A 16,949-nucleotide genomic window follows, 5' to 3' on the forward strand; every position below is an offset into this window, starting at 1 on the left:
TTAAAAAAAATAGGACAATTTGTATTTTATGCATTTTGCTTGTGAGAAAAAAAAAGAAAAAGAAGAAGATATATTTCAGTTAGCTAACCATTTGTGTATTTATGAATAAATATTTTTCAAGAAAATTCATTACAAAAGCTTGAACAATTTTAAGTTGAATATAACGATTGAGATGATTGAGGACATATTCGATAGAGTTTCTTTCTGGATAAATAAGAAGCAATAATTATTATTTTCTTGTACTACTTTTGTTTTTAACTTTTACTCTATAACTCAAATACCACTTTTAATATTATATTTAAGTGATTGTTTAAAAAAGTTATACTTTTTGAGATAGAGTACACGCGCAACTCGTATGCTGAGAAACTAGTACCATTATAAAAAGCTCGAAACTCTAAATAAATATATATGAAATATTGATCTACTTTTTCATCTTTTTTTTCCTGTTGCATATATGGATAAAATTGTTGCTATAATTAATTTTTATAAATATTCTTTTTTTACTCATTGGTTGACCTTTTTTAATTTATTAAAGAATCTCATTATATTCTTGTACGGTGAATTGGTAATGTTATGAATGTAATAACTTTTTAACTAATAAAATTGTTAATTAGTTTATTTTACGATGAGATAATAAAATTAGTAAATCTCTTTTCCAAATTTCTTATTTTTTATTAAATTATAATGATCCTTTCAATATGGAGGTACAAAAACGTAAAAATACTTGGTAATAATTGAAATGAACATGTCCAAGGCGAAGTAATCTAAAATGGTTACGAAATAAAATATAATAATTCAACTTTGCTAAAAACTATAGTAAACAAATTCAATAAGCTCTCTACAACTTTGTCAAAACCAAAAAGCAGAAATGCTCTACAATGAAACAGAAAGAAAACCCTTGCCGTTCTGCCTTCCCTTCTTCTCGCTGATGCCGGTGAAAGCGTGAAGCTTTTGAGGATGGTCCGATTCAAGGTTAGGTTCTCTTCTCTCTTTCTCTTTTTTTATTTTTTATTTCTCTGTATTTGGAAAACTTGAGGATGAATATGGAACCATTAGTGATAAAGCTGACGATTGTTGATAGTTTTTCCACGACCCAACTACAACTAGAAACTTGTTTTTCCTACATTTCCTTGAATTTCATCAAGTAATAATCCCAAAAGAAATTTGAATCAATTACACAGTGGTAGTTGCTAGTAGCTGCTTTAGTTTTTCAGCCAACGCCTAATTAAAACTCCAATTCTCTTTACATTTTTAACAAAACCCTAGCCTTCTGAAACTGTTTAAGCTTGGACATTTCACCTCACTGCAGCAATGAAGATAGTTGAGGAAATATTAGTAGTAGAAATGGAAAACCCGATGGCATCACCTCGTAATAGTAGTTTGGTATGAGTCCAGCTTGGTATGACGCCACAATTATCACCGAAGTCCAGAACTTGGGCTAAAGGCCAAAAACGAAAATGTGGATTCTGGGTTGAGTATAAACATTTGTTAGATGGATCCACGCCTCTATGCCGTATATCAGTCAATAAATTGGCATTACTATTTTATGAATAAATAACTTCGATGTTGCTAATTGATTTACATCCTATAATTCACCTGATACTTCAAAGTCATGTCGGTGAGTATAAATGTGTAAATCGGAATACATGAATGGCTACTAATTCAATTATAAATGGATTGGCAGTTTATAGGCGCCTGCAAATACAAGAAGGCAGAACCAATCCCAAATTGGGCACCTTCACGGGGTCAATTTGCAGCTGGAAGAATAGCACTTGCTAGTAGAATAGTAAAGCATGTGATTTGTGATGTTTTCACGACTTCTACGTTACAGTCTAAGCTGGTCATGTGAATGCCTAAATATAACCTGCTTTTAAGCGTGGTTATCTGTCGTGTTAATGATGATGTTATGTCAAAACCTTGGGAGCAGTTGCCTATTAGGAGATGTTATCTGTCTTATATCTCACCTTGTTCCATTGGGAAATGTTTTCCTAGCTCAAGGTCTTAAGATATTTCTCACTGGATTTCACTACACTTCTGATGCTTTATCGCTAATTCGAGGGCTTGGGAGTTGTGATGCTACATCTATTATTCACAGCTAGAGACTAGAGTCTATTCATTCAGGATATTGCACCATTAAGTAACAAAATTACTTGCTTTTATGCCGATGATATCAGGCGGCTCTTCGAAATAGAAGTTCAACTGCTGCAAAGGATCAAACCAACAAGGGGACATCAGATTCTAAGAAGCTTAGGAAGAATTTGGAGATTTCTGAATCTAGAGACGATGTGGTAAAGCCTGTGAAGAAATTAAGAAGTATAAGAAAAGTTATGGAAGCATCGGATAATCAACATTTTCCCAGGCCTTTGGTCTCTACCCTCTTCTTCTTACTCATGCATCATTCTTCCCATATTTTGCACGATAATCATTTGCATTTTTGCTCTATCGTTTTTGGACTTATCTAGGTCATCTATTGTTTATTTTAGGTATAACATGTGTGCAATACCTGATAGAGTGGTTCTTTCTTAGGTAACAAGGGTAGGAGGACTTCTAATCGTAATTGATTTCCATGTTACATGCTGTGCTCCATTGCTTTCTAAGACTGTTCAACAATAACTGTTAGAGCGTAGTTTTTCCCCTGAACACGCAGGAAAAATCTTGGTAACATGCGAAAATATACAAAAAATGGTTTATTGTCAGATATCAAATTGGTTTGTCAATCTTTTCGTTCAGTGTGTCAACTGTGAAAATGAGATTTATTATTGCTACTGCTTGACCAGCCCGAATTTAATAATTTAATTTCCTCTTTCCCTGATGTCTTGCGACTTGATCTTTTTTTTAATACCAAGAAACCCGCTAGCGCCAATGACGCATGGTTCGAAACTCGATGGATAATGAGCCTGCCCCCTCTACTCTTCTCCACTTAAATACCAGGCTTTTGTCTTTGGCAGGGTTCAAACCTGTGACGTGCTCCTAACCCACACATCTCTCTTACCACTAGACTAATGCCTTGGGGGCACGGGTTGATCTAATTTTGCGTCTATGTTAAACTGAACTTTGCTGAGTTCTAATGCGTCTGGTATGATCATCAACAAAGAATATTCAGATTATCTGATTTTCGGATAAACCTATTCAAACATATGGCTGTTTTCAGCTGTGTTTAGACGAAATCTGTTAATTTGCAATAACAAATGTATCATAATGGGAAAAGATAAGGAAGAAAGAGTTCTCTATAGCTTGACCATTGTTGTACTTTGTCTAACTTTTGCAGACTCGGAGACCGGGAAAAGTTGGTTGGGTAGATAATCAATCAGGTCATGTCATGAAAGAAAATACAGATTGCTCACCAGCCGGGACTGCACATTCTATCGATAGGGGTAAGTGACTCTAAATTTTAAATTCCCTAGTTGGGACTCATTGCTAACTCAACTAAACTGCAGATACAGACTGCAGTAAACAAGGAGATGTTGAAAATGTTATCAACAGAGAGCTGAACGAAGAAGATAAGGATGGGGAGCTAATTGACCCAAAAGTAAAGATGGTTGAGGTAACATTTTATAATTGTGCTCATTCACCTGCCATCAAATCTGTAGGGTAATTAGAATCTATAATCGGCATTCTTTTTTCCTTAGTAAAAAAATTAGACCTAGTACCAGAATAATGCATGCTGATGCTTATATTTTACCTACAGCATGGGCCAAAATATGGATTTTGGTGATATGTAACTGATAGAAGTATGTATTCCATACGATTGAGTTCCCTTGATTTTCTCCATAAATTCACTTTTCTGTTCATTTCTGATTGACTATGGTGTTTGTTTTCTGTTCTTTCTCATTCAGGATAGCGTCAAAGAAAGTACTAAGAATCTGTCTGATCATGGAAAACTGGCAGTGCTAGAAGGTAACTGACTTTGTACTTTTTATTTTGGCTCACTGCATCATTGCAAAATGTTCTACTTGATGATAGGCGGGAGAAACAAGTACCTGGGAGCACACTCCATGGCACTGTTAACGAACAGAATGCAACCAAATCAAGTTGAATTGACTTCAACCAACAGGATTAGTACTTCTGCAGGTAAAGAATGCCTTTTAACACAATATTTCTGCTCATCTTAACGATTCTTGATAACCTATGTGTTAAGCATCTTGTTTTGAAATTTATGGTTCTCAATGAAATTGCATTCTAATGCTAAATTATTCCTGCTTGTTTGAATTTTTATTGAGGAAGTTTAATCAGACTTCCTTTGTAGCAAGAGCTTTAGTGTGAACTCCAGGTTCCTGCATTATTTGAAACTATTTGAATATAGAGGGGGGTTTCTAAAATTAGGAAACCTCACTTTCTAATAAAAGCAAGGGCTGCAGGTTATCCTTTTTTGCCCAACTCAGGTGCTTGTGCCTTTCATTTCTGGTATCTTGCAGTTTTCAGTTATTTTACGTCTAGATCATGTTGTTCTTTTAGCCTATTAGGGGTCGTTTGGTAGGATGCAGTAGATAAAATAATGCATGCATTAACTTTTGGTATTAGTAATCCGTTGTTTGGTATACTTTTTCAACCTATGTATTACTAATACAAGTATTAGTTATACACCCTATTTGGTATTATCCTATATATAACTAATGCATAGCAAACCATGGTATTAGCAATACCAAGGCTATTAATGCATGCATTAGCATGATTAAGGGCAAAATTGTTCTTAGAGTCCCTTAAAGCTAAAGAATATGGAGGATATTTTTGTAAACAACTAATTTTCAAAAATTATGCAATGTATTTTAATTTTTAATACACCACACCAAACAGTGGATGGGAAATAATCTCTGTATAACTAATGCTTGCATTACTAACCCATGCATTACTAATCCCTGCACTATTCTTATACACCCTACCAAACGACCCGTTAGTAGCATGGTTTACCAGTCAGTATTTGCAGGAGCTTCTCCTACAGCAGTCCAACCATGTGCCTATAACAGTCCTTGGCAATCTAATGAATGGCCAGATGCTGCACTTAGTTCCATCACAACTCCTGAACCGAGCCTGGCACTGCCATTTCAGAAAAATTCCACTGTTTGGAGCTCACTTGAATCTATGGAAATATTTGCAAAATTTCCACAAAATCCACACTTTTCACCCTTAGCAGAACATGAGGAGATGAAACGAGAAGAACTAGCTTTACAAAAGATGCTAAAGTATGCCTTCCTTGGTGATAAGATATCAAAGTTGACCATTGCGGATCTTAAAAATTCAATGGTCATCAATGACATTCTGACATGTCTCAAGGACTTGGAGGAGTGTGGATTTGATGTAATGCAGATTAAATGTCCATTAGACGATCTGTTGAACAGTGAGAGGCAAATTCAATTCCAAAACAAGTTTGATGAAATAAAGGGCAGAATCAGAGACTGCAATCTTGAGAGAGAAGAAGCTGAAAAAGAGATCAGTAAAATTGCTATGAAGGTAAAAGATCTGGAGAAAGAACTTAGGTCAGCCAAGGAAAGGATAGAGATGAAGGATCAAGTGATCTTTGAATTGAGATCTGAAGAGAGTGGCATTCGTGATGAAATACGTCAAGTTCAACTTGACTTTGAACGGACAGTGGCTTCACCCTTCTGCTGACCAATACTTTGTACAAATTAAAGTATGAACAAACTCTGTTTTGCCGAATAGATGTCTACTGAATCTGTTTAGCTGGAGTAATCTTACTCCTGTAAATAATGTTGGCCATTTCCTTGATTTTATTGGTTTTCTTACCCTGGCTTGAGTTTTGACAGCCTATTTTTCCGTGCTCTATATTTTTTATTAGCTCGCTGATCTTAGTTTAAGACATGCTGTAATGGATTTTATTTGTGCTCATTGCATCTTCTTGATGCCAGCAATATAACATCTTACTTCATCAGAAAAACAAACTCTGTTTTGGTAAAGTTTTACAATTGAAAAATGAAAAAAGCATTAGTATGTTCGTCAGACATTATTGGTACTCTTTGAAAAGATCTCAAAAATTGCAAAATTTGAGAAAGGAAATTGAAATGAAAGATGTGAAATCGTATTGTTGTCCTCATTAACATATGATATTGATGTGGTACTTCAATACCAACAAGTATTTCATCAAAATTCTTCTCACTCAGTGAAGAATTCCGCTCAAGTTCAAGTTTTGTTGATCTGCTCAATAAAAATGCTAGTAGATAAAGTTTTGGAACATCTGATTTACAAAATTGGAATGCAAAAAACTCAAAGATCTCAATTGCTTTTTTCTTTTTTAAAGGAGTATTTATTTGCCACCTATAGTCCGTCGTCTCGGGGTGGTTGTGTAAGTTTTCACAATAATTTCTTTTTCACAACTGACAGCCCTAATAGACAATAATTAGTATTTCAAAAGAAAGTAATTCGATATTCAAAACTACTTCTGAGAGAAGTTTGTCAAACACAATTTATTTTCTAATTTTAAAAGTTACTTTAAAACTTTATCTGAAAAGAAATAATTTCAAAATAGTAAGTAAATTTTGAAAACTCGACCAAACCTAAAGTGACTAATATATTTTGTAGTTTGTACTTTGTACTAAGGAGGAGGCAAAAACTAAAAAAATAATTAATTTTAACAAAACGAATTGTTAAACCTTAAACCCTATGGAAAGCATTCAAACACGAAACAGTGAGAGCGTGGAGAACTTCTGTATCAGTTCTGGAACTCTCAACAGCTGCCTTACTTTCTTCTCAATTCTCCCATTTCCCCTTACTCCGAAATCTGCTTTTGCTCTATCTTATCAATTTTTACAACACATTGCAATTATTGGGAAATGTTCAGAGCTGCTGCAGCTGTTGCTTCATCAATCAGGTATATAAATATAACGTTGTGTCACATTTATATCAAACACTTATATTTTGGGTACTCACAATTATATTTTCGCTTCTTGTCAGGTCCTCAACTTCCAGAAAATTGGTAAAATATCTACTCTTTACCTTACAACAACATTTAATCTAATTATTGATAGTGCTCGGTATAATTTTCTTATTGGAGTGCAGAATTTATGTCTGAATAATAGATTGGGTCAATTGGGTATATTACATTTCTTCTTTATTACTTACTTATTAATTATTACTTTTTTGTGGTAAAGGCTGCCAGTAGGATTATTTCGAGAAGAAATTATGCTGCAAAGGATATCAATTTTGGTAGCCAGGCACGGTTGGCCATGTTACAAGGGGTTAATGAGCTTGCAGAGGCCGTAAAAGTCACAATGGGACCAAAGGTAATAAATAAGATTTATACTTGATATCCTATATTTAGTATTTCCGACATGACCTCCTTATTATTGTTCTCCAATTCAAACCTGCTGAGAGTTGTTTTTCCTGAGCCGAGAGTCTTTCGGAAACAGCCTCTCTACCTCCACAGGGTCGGGAAAAATTCTGCGTACACTCTACCCTCCCCAGACCCCACAGTGGGGGATTACACTGGGTATGTTGTTGGTTGAAATTTTGAATTAGATCTTAATGTTAGTTGAAAAAGAGGAAACTAATTTGACATCTTTACTGATATGATACATATGAGACGAACTATGGAGCTTAGCTTTTTCTTTTTCTGATTTTCACATGCTATACTTAATATGAATACTACTTGATATATTTCATGTTTATAGAGTACTTGGTGAAGAAAAAACACCATATTGGACAGAAAAAGATGGGCTTTTGAGTTTCAATTTTCACCAGTGACCTGTGCGGAAACTTTTGGAATGTTATGTTTTTTATTCACCTACCCAAAAGGATGCAAAAATGGTGTTTGCTAAGGTTTACTAATTTTGATTATTGGGTAGCAGTGGTTATAACACTAGCGGATGTTAGGATTTCACTTATCTCTGTCATCCTTTTCTTCTTAAAGGTCCTACATGCTATAATGACTTTCCTCCCAAGATTTAAATGAATTATTGAGAATGTCTAAAACATCTAGAATATTGCATTTCACAAGGTCTCTTGATTGAAAAGAATAACCTGAGTTGTCATCATACTTACGACTATTCTTCGTCTTCTTCGTTCACAATCCAGGGTCGTAACGTGATTATTGAGAAAAGCCAAGGGAATCCTAAGGTCACAAAGGATGGTGCCACTGTAGCCAAGAGCATCAACTTTAAGGATAAGACAAAGAATGTGGGTGCTGATCTTGTGAAGCAGGTTGCTAATGCTACTAATTCAGTTGCTGGAGATGGTAAGATCTCTACTTTGGATTAGCTTATTCGTGAATCATAATAAATGTTTCAACTTACATCAGATACATTTGCCATGGTAAAAGAGCTTTTATATTCATCATCTTTTCTTCCTAAAAGGAAATCTTTAGTATATATCATAGTCTTGATACGTTGAGGTGCACTTTTTGATTGCGATGGTTGTAGGGTCTTACCAAGCATATGTATGTCCACAAATTTTCTAAAATGGTTGCCATGTGATAACAGGTACAACCTGTGCAACTGTGCTTACTCAGGCAATTTTCTCAGAAGGTTGCAAAGCTGTTGCTGCAGGTGTAAGCGTGATGGATTTGCGTAGTGGTATTAACATGGCCGTTGATGCTGTTGTTGCTGACTTGAAGAGCAGAGCAGTCATGATTAGCACCCCGGAGGAGATTACACAGGTGAAGGGCTAATAGAGATTCTATGTCCAACTTGGATCATGCTGTGGACAAACACATCAACCAATCTATCAATAGACTACGCCTCAAACTCATATACTTGGGGATGCCAAACTAGATAGGGCTGTGGACAAACTTATAAGATTTAAATCTGAACATTTATTAATCCTTACTTTCTGCAAGTTATAATTCAGTTTCAGGCAAAACCACTTCACCAACTGTTCCTACAAGTCAATACAGCTTTTCCAATTTCAGTTTTCCAGTTGTAGTTGTGGTTTTGACTCTTTGTTTTCCAAGCTGATTTGTCAACTGGGAAAAATTCATCTTTCTGAAAATACGATGAAATGACGGTTTCTCCTTCTGGTTTCTTTCCATAATTTTTCTCGTCGCTGCTCTCCTTTTCCTAGAAAACACACTGCGTTTATTTTCTTTCCCTACATTAGAGCTAAAATCAGATCTTTACAAGTTATGATCAAGAATGATTCTATGATTGGAATTTAACTGCATGACTTGTAAAACGAACCAGTTTCTGGATGCACCTGTAAATTTGTATGTTCCTTATAACTTCTTTAAGATTGAAAGCTAGTGCTGTTAACTCAGAAAAGCAAGTGGAGTTCTTACATGTTCTTTTTACCCTAAATGGTCCTCTTTTTGAGAGTTCAATATCTTACTTTCCAATAGGTGGCTACTATCTCTGGAAATGGTGAACGTGAAATTGGGGAATTAATAGCTCGAGCCATGGAAAAAGTTGGGAAGGAAGGGGTGATTACTGTTGCTGTAAGTTATGCTCATATTGGTGTTTCTGATACAAATACATTGAGAACTGTTTAAGCTTGAAACTGAAACCTCATATATTTTGAATTAACAGGATGGAAACACCTTAGATAATGAGTTGGAAGTGGTGGAAGGCATGAAGCTTGGCCGTGGTTACATATCTCCTTATTTTGTCACAGACGCGAAGACTCAAAGATGTGTATGTAATAATTTCTACGACTGAGAACTTTCCCCCCAATTTCTATGCTGAAGTGTAGAATTAGATTTCTCCAAATGTGGTCAGTGGCTTGAAGCATAGAAGAATGACTTAATGATTCTGATGCTAACAACTTTCATTAGTACCTCAGAAAACCAAAACATTCTCATGATCTCCCCCCAATTATTTTATTCCATTTCTTAGTGGAGATTGGCATCTTTTCCTCTTTTGTTCTTGACTTACAAGTCATAGAAAGTAGTTGTGTCAGCCAATGCATACGTCGTGCCATGCAACGATCTCTACATCCTGTATCAACATATAAAGTTCACGACATGATATTTTGACTTGTATGTAAACAGGAATTGGAAAATCCATTGATCCTTATTCATGACAAGAAAATCTCAGACTTGAACTCGATTGTGCGGATATTGGAGCTTGCTGTTAAGGTAACCAGTATCTTCTGAGTGTGTGTGTATGTGCTTTTTTCTTTTTCTGGATCAGTAATTTCTAACTTCTAAGTATGTTCTTTACCAGAAAGCATGATGCATATCTTTTCCATTTTCTTTTCTGGATGAAGAAAAAATTTGTTTGATAAGAGGCAAAGAATTATGAAGATATATCAGCATACTTATATATAAAAAAAAGTGTATTCACTATGATAAGGAGAAAAAGTCCTGGCAAAGAAACTAGGCAAAAGCTGAAAAAGAGCTTAATTAACCATCTTGGGAAGGGAACCTGCCAGCCATGTTGCCTGGCCACAAGTGCCACGTTACTCTATTGCGATAAAATATGTGTGCAAGTTACATATGTTGAATAATAGCTGCATCAATGGATACCTTTGAAAATGTAAAGAAATTGTTCTTTTGCAATACGTGTAAATTAATCATCATAGTATTTTTTTCTATCTCTGGCGTAGAGAAGGAGGCCTCTGTTAGTTGTTGCTGAAGATGTGGAAAGTGATGCATTAGCTATGCTTATCCTAAACAAGCATCGTGCCGGGGTTAAGGTATTAAACTTTCTCTATGCGAGCCTTATTTGTTGTGGCCTTGTTTTCATTTTTGATTATTTTGTTACAGCATATGGATTTTTTTCATTTTTTTGTAATTAGTCCCCCGCTCGTACCCAGAATATCTTTTATTTTCACGTTATGTTCAGGTCTGTGCCATTAACATTCCTACTTTTGGGGATAATAGAAGAGCCAACTTTGGCCTTGTTTTCATTTTTGGTTATATTGTTTCAGCATATAAATTTGTGGTTCATTATTCAGTGCATTGCTTTTTTGTAATTACTCCTCCGATCACACCCAGAATATCTTTCATTTTCATTTTTTTTTAGGTTTGTGCCATTAAATCTCCTGGTTTTGGGGATAATAGAAGAGCCAACTTGGAGGACCTTGCAGTTCTTACTGGAGGAGAGGTTAGACACAGTTTCATGCCCTGATTTATTGCCGGTTTGTCTCTATAGTTTCAAATGCTTAATGTTTTATCAGGTCATTAGTGAAGAACGTGGTCTGGATCTGAACAAAGTTCAATTTGATATGCTTGGTACTGCCAAAAAGGTTTGTTCAATCAGTGTTATTTTGCACAATTTGAAAAGTTTACATACATGCATAGTATACAACTCTTCACTTTTGAGCAGGTTACTGTTTCCCTTGATGACACCTTAGTTCTGCATGGAGGTGGAGACAAGAAGCTAATTGAAGAAAGGTGTGAGCAGGTGATGATGCTTTTTCCCCTTCTTTCTTTTAGGTCATACGGAAATTACTGGGCTGTTGTACCCACTTCCTCTGTATCTACTTTGTCATACCTTTGAACAGCCGGGAGAAGGTGCAAAGGTAGTCTGTCATATATTCTGTATTTTCCTCTTTGAATTTTTTCATTCTGCTGTATTTCAAAATTCTTATGTGGAAGGCCTGAATTCCCTCTGGGCATATCTGGAAAAGAGTCATTGGCTTTATAGATTTGCTTGGTTAGATGTAATTGGCAGTCCAATGCTCCTGGGTAGATTAAACACTGACGAGTTCTGCATCTTTGAACAGCTAAGGATAGCCAAGGAAAATAGTAGTGCCATGTTTGATAAGGAGAAAGCTCAGGAGCGTTTGTCAAAGCTATCCGGTGGTGTTGCTGTTTTCAAGGTATATTCCTCAGGATTTGAGCATCCTACATTTTCATTCAGTTACACTCTACGCATTCTAGTTTGATCTGCACACTCTTTCAGGTGGGAGGAGCCAGTGAGGCAGAAGTTGGAGAAAGGAAAGATAGGGTTACAGATGCCTTAAATGCAACAAGGGCTGCTGTGGAAGAGGGCATTGTTCCAGGTACGTTATCTTATTGAATAAACTGTCTCTTCTTCTGTTGACCTGACAAAGTAATGCTCTTTCCTTAGGTGGTGGTGTTGCTCTCCTATATGCAACCAAATGTCTTAAAGACCTTCAGACTGCAAATGATGGACAAAAGAAGGGAGTTGAGATCATTGAGAATGCTCTCAAGGTTCATTTCTCCTAGATTTTAATTTCTTTTTGTACTAGTTTCTGTTCAAGTGGTTACTTGCTGTACTGACATCGGAATTCTTTGCCACCTCACAGGCACCTACTTTTACAATAGCTTCAAATGCTGGTGCAGATGGCGCCTTAGTTTTAGGCAAGCTCTTAGAACAAGATGATCTGAATCTAGGATTTGATGCAGCTAAAGGTTTGTGCCTCACATCTCATGAACTCGTTATGTCTGATCACATTGTGAAAATGTTGCCTAATATTTGTAAAGTGAATTTGTTCGGTTCATTATATATGAGAACACAATTTATTTGTTCTACCTAATGGTAGTCTTCTTTTTTGTTGGGAAATTATTAATCTTCAAGACAACATCAGTCATCAAGTAACAGAATCCACCCTCTCTCAGAGTGGATGACTCAGTTCGGAGTGCAATGGTCAAACCATTCATTCTTTGAGTGATTTTCAGCATCAGACGAATGAAATTTTGGAGATCATAATTATATATTTAGAAATTTATGAATTGGACTTTCATATATATTAAAACTAGTAAAATTGTCCGCGCTTCGCGCAGTCCTAAAACATCAGCCAATCTACAGTTGGATGATATTTTTGAAAAAATTGTTAAGATAGAAGAAACTATCCTTAAAGAAATAAAAGAAAAGAGTAATTAACACGCAAGTATCATCTCTCTTGGAAGAAGAAAAAAATTCCAAATAGAGCTATCGTAATTTTACCCTCCCCATTTGTGGGATTACACTGGGTTGTTATTGTTGCAATCGTAATTTTAAAAGGAAACTTTCGCGTAATAGATAATTGAGTAGGAATATATCAGATGAAATTGTGCCTTACGATTAGCATCTTCTCTTCTCTTCTCCTCTTTCTATCAAGACCTTCGTCATAAAGAACATATATGATGAATTAGCAGAGTGGTTAAGAGAATGGCTTTTGCTTCTTAAAGCCAACTGTTAAGTTAGAATTAAACAAAGGTTTGGAATACAATTACTTAATTACTTCTTCCCTTCTTTTATTTCTCTTCCTCCCTCACTCCTACAGTTACTCCAAAAAATAAAAAACTTTGTTCCCTTCTTCATGGAAACAATTTTTTATGTTATTATCCTAATTCTGTCAAATATATAATTAATTTTATTTCTATGCCAGCATTTCTTTTTCTAAATAGAGAAAAATAACTCTCAAAAGAGAGAAACGCAAGTTCCAGAGAAGCAAATATATAAATTATCATCTGGTAAAGCTTATTTTAAAATAATATTTGTACATACTATTATATATATTGATATAGTTTTTAATCTTAGCAACTAACAAACAAATATGCTTACACTCTTTAGTATAATACATGAAAAACATCAAAATATCCAGGCTAATTATATATTCCAAAATAGAGAAAAGGATATGTATAAATTGTTTCAAGAAGAAACATAAGACAATTGGCATTAAAAGTTATTATACCTTGTTGCTTTCACTTCAAGAACACTCGTAGAAATCAAATACTCACTCCGTACATTTTCACTTTTACTTGTTCACTATATATACTAAATCAAGAGAAAGATAATCTTTTTTTGTTTTACCCTTATCATTAACTACTTATTCCCCAAATCATTTCCCAAGACTTTTGAAAATGTTATCATTATTATGGGTAAAATTATAAATTACATACTTCATTTATTTTTTCTTAAAGGGAATATAAAGTTAAAAGTGGACAACTAAAAGTAGGAAGCTTCACTTTCATGTCCAAAAACAGAATTGAAAAAAGAAAAAGAAAAGAAGAGAACAACATCATTTAAAAACCAGAGCGATCTGCCAAATATGACACATCAATGAATCATTAAAAATAAAAATAGGGTAAATAGAATTAAATCCACCAAACCAGAGAAATAGAAGAGAACAAACAACATTTGAATACTATTATTACCAAGAAATCAATACATCAATGAATTAAGAAAAAACAAAATTAGGGTAATGTTGTTACTTCCAAAGCAACAATGTTCTAGGCCAAAATATTCCTCCGATAATATTTCCTGGATTTTTTCACCTTATTCACACTACTCCATTATGATTGACGTTACATAGTCCATTTGAGCATTTAACCTGGAGGAGTGAACTAACGTTAGTAAGGTAAATAATTTCCACCTTTAAAAGATTGGAATATGTTAAGGCGTAGAAAGATAAAAAAAATATTAAATACTCGATCATGAACTTTCTTTAAGCATCAAATACTATTAAAACTTCACTATACCTCAAGCCACAACAATAGTGCAACAATCCTAAAAAATAATGGTGATTGGAGACTATTACAAGCCTAGAATTCCTGAATTCATTCATCCTTTATTTTATCAAAAAATGAAAGCCTTTCATGTCCTGTAGAGATTAAATTTTAAAAATTTGCTGACGCAAATTATGTAGGCAAAAAAGGTAACATTTGGAATAAGAAATAACTCTCAAATTACGTATGCAAGTGCAAAAGATAAACTTCCGGAATCGGAAATAGGCAAATGAACTAAAAAACCATGCATGGGAGAAGGAAAAGCAAAACCTGGCAAACAAACACAAAGAGGAAGATTATGACAAAAAGGTAAGCGTGCCTATATTGTTGGACAACATGTTAAAACTCATGAAAATAGAACACCGCATTAAGGAAGAAAATCAGTTCTTTAATGAAAAATACATTAAAAAAGAGTGAACAGTAGAAAATATAAATGTGTATGTAGCACACCTTTTCAAGAACACCACTACAACTTCAGGGAGAAAAAAAAAAGGACCACCGCAACCACACGACTTGTTCTGAAGAAGAGGTTAAAATTTTCATCAGTATTCTTCTGGGGAATGTTAATTGTATGTGTAGTTGTTTGTGGGAAAGAATAGAATAAAAAGGAGTATTAAAAAAATTAATGGAAATTAATAGAAAGAAGAAGAAGAAGAGACAGTTATTTTGGTAGCAAATAATCAAAAAGAGGGTAGTTTTGGCCTTCTTAGGCAATGAAAACGGACAGGTCGCTTAATCTTTATTTAGTATTAGATACTTCATGTGACTCTTCGTTACAACTCTTCAATGTAGTCACAACTCTTGACAACTAAGAAAAAGGGAAAAGAAGCATAAAAGGACAAGAAGGCAAAAAAAAAGGAGAAAAAAGATAAATATTTTTCCTGGCTTCTAAGGCTTGCCACATCACTTTTCTAAGTCCCTGCTTTATATTATTATATAGATATTTAAGAACTCTTTAGAGAAAGTTGTCAATTAAAGTATAAAACATAGTTGTTTGAAAAATTGTACTTGTGCCATCTAAATGGGACATGGGAAGTGCTATTTTCCTAATTTCAGAGAACTTGCCATAAACTCTATACTACATGGGAAGATTACATTGTTTTGATTCTTGGGGAACAGTACAGTTATAAAAATTTAGTTTTTCCATACCTATAGTTCCTTGTTCCAGACAATGTCTTCTGTATAGAGTTCAGCATTTTAAAGTAATCTATCTGTGTCATCTACTCATTGTTACTAAACTTATACTTTGTTCTAATATATGGTTGTGAGAATTATTGTTTGGTATGTTAGTCAAAGTTGTAACATAATAAACAAAGTTTAGGTGAATGGGTTAAACAATCTAGTAGTTCTTGTTTACTTTTTCAGTGATGAGTCAAACAAGTGAATGGGCGTAGAATACTTTGGTTGTCCATTACACTTAAAACACTGGTCTTTTGCATAAGCAGGTACATATAGACACATGGTCAAGGCTGGAATTATTGATCCCCTGAAAGTAGTTAGAACAGCATTAGTGGATGCTGCCAGGTAAGGACATGTCCAGTAAAACACTATTGAAATCTTTCAATTCTATTAACAGAAACTGGATATATACTGCAGCGTGTCTTTGCTATTGACAACAACTGAGGCTGCCATTGTGGACCGTCAAGGAGAGAAAAACCCACTTGCAAACCGCATGCCAAACATGGGTGATATGTATTGATATAGGAAACACAGATGAAACCTTTGATGATTGTGTGTTATAGCTGTGAGGGAGCAATCCTAAGGTAGGTTACTCTGAGTCTGAGGGCCACATTTATTCATTGATGTAATGCAAGAAATTCATTTTGGTGCCTGGTAATGGTTATGCTGACATGCCGCACATGGTCCCTTCATACAAGTTTTAGTCTTTTATGTATCTTAAATTGTTTCTTAGAAACTAATTAGGAAGTTATGTGAATGGCCGCAAATATTTAAGACAGACTGTTAATATCCAACTGTGTATCTGAAAGCTGTGTGGGATTACAGATAGCTCCAGGTCACATTGACCTCTTTCTATTTTTTGCTATGGTAGTGGTAATTTTATTAATGTCAGTACCAAGAAGGAAGGTACAAAGTAGAGTTTGTTCTACAAGTTTAGCCCAAATGAGCTAAACTTAGCACTGAAGCAATTTGCACAAAAGCTCGAGATCACAAGATCATTTGAGAAAGTGCAGAACGCATGTCCACTTCCATTGCTTGGATCGAATATGTTGTTGACCATATTAAGTGTCAACAACAAAATGTGAATATTTTGGATTCCTCTTAATAGGACAATGGGTATGGTTACTTGGACATTGACATTAGTTTATTAGCCAGGCCAAGAGAGAAATAAGTTGCTGTTGCTATTTATTTGCGTTGAGTCAATTTCTGAATAATACATTGGAATGGGTTTTGTGGTGTGTGTTATGAGTTGATTAGCTGGTTTTGATCGATCAATAACCTTGCCCCACAAATCGCGTGACTACTGAAACAATTTGGTACAGTAAATTAAATCTCCTAAATTGTAGACTACCAATGGAGAAATGATATGGGGTTTATCGTAGAACTATTGTGGTTTAGTAATATGGAAACCAAACATCTAGATTTAGTA

The 16,949-nt window shown here is 34.9% G+C and overlaps 2 protein-coding genes across 7 annotated transcripts; both read left to right on the forward strand.

Annotated features, from left to right (window-relative positions):
* The first annotated feature begins 803 nt into the window (after positions 1-803).
* On the forward strand, positions 804-5,752 carry LOC104119958 (DUF724 domain-containing protein 3-like). Of its 6 annotated transcripts, XM_018778958.3 has the most exons (8): positions 822-972; positions 1,685-1,998; positions 2,175-2,366; positions 3,269-3,374; positions 3,438-3,544; positions 3,837-3,897; positions 3,964-4,071; positions 4,925-5,752. In XM_018778958.3, the coding sequence occupies exons 3-8, from the start codon at positions 2,328-2,330 to the stop codon at positions 5,605-5,607; spliced, it is 1,104 nt and encodes a 367-aa protein (XP_018634474.1). In that variant the 5' UTR covers positions 822-972; positions 1,685-1,998; positions 2,175-2,327; the 3' UTR covers positions 5,608-5,752. The 6 variants fall into 6 exon arrangements, with proteins under 6 accessions (XP_009629890.1, XP_009629889.1, XP_009629892.1 ...); XM_009631595.4 differs by lacking the exon at positions 1,685-1,998 and having other exon boundaries at positions 804-972; positions 3,444-3,544; XM_009631594.4 differs by lacking the exon at positions 1,685-1,998 and having other exon boundaries at positions 805-972.
* Positions 5,753-6,607: 855 nt separating this feature from the next.
* Positions 6,608-16,342, forward strand: LOC104119957 (chaperonin CPN60-like 2, mitochondrial). Its single transcript, XM_009631593.4, has 18 exons — positions 6,608-6,823; positions 6,907-6,928; positions 7,104-7,235; positions 8,026-8,185; positions 8,430-8,605; positions 9,284-9,379; positions 9,471-9,575; positions 9,932-10,018; positions 10,489-10,578; positions 10,908-10,988; positions 11,062-11,130; positions 11,211-11,288; positions 11,611-11,706; positions 11,790-11,889; positions 11,958-12,061; positions 12,157-12,262; positions 15,787-15,865; positions 15,938-16,342. Exons 1-18 carry the CDS (start codon positions 6,786-6,788, stop codon positions 16,038-16,040), a joined length of 1,722 nt encoding a protein of 573 aa, XP_009629888.1. The 5' UTR covers positions 6,608-6,785; the 3' UTR covers positions 16,041-16,342.
* The last annotated feature ends 607 nt before the right edge of the window (positions 16,343-16,949 follow it).

The sequence above is a fragment of the Nicotiana tomentosiformis genome, chromosome 3 (assembly GCF_000390325.3).
Source record: "Nicotiana tomentosiformis chromosome 3, ASM39032v3, whole genome shotgun sequence".
In the NCBI taxonomy this organism is placed as follows: domain Eukaryota; kingdom Viridiplantae; phylum Streptophyta; class Magnoliopsida; order Solanales; family Solanaceae; genus Nicotiana; species Nicotiana tomentosiformis.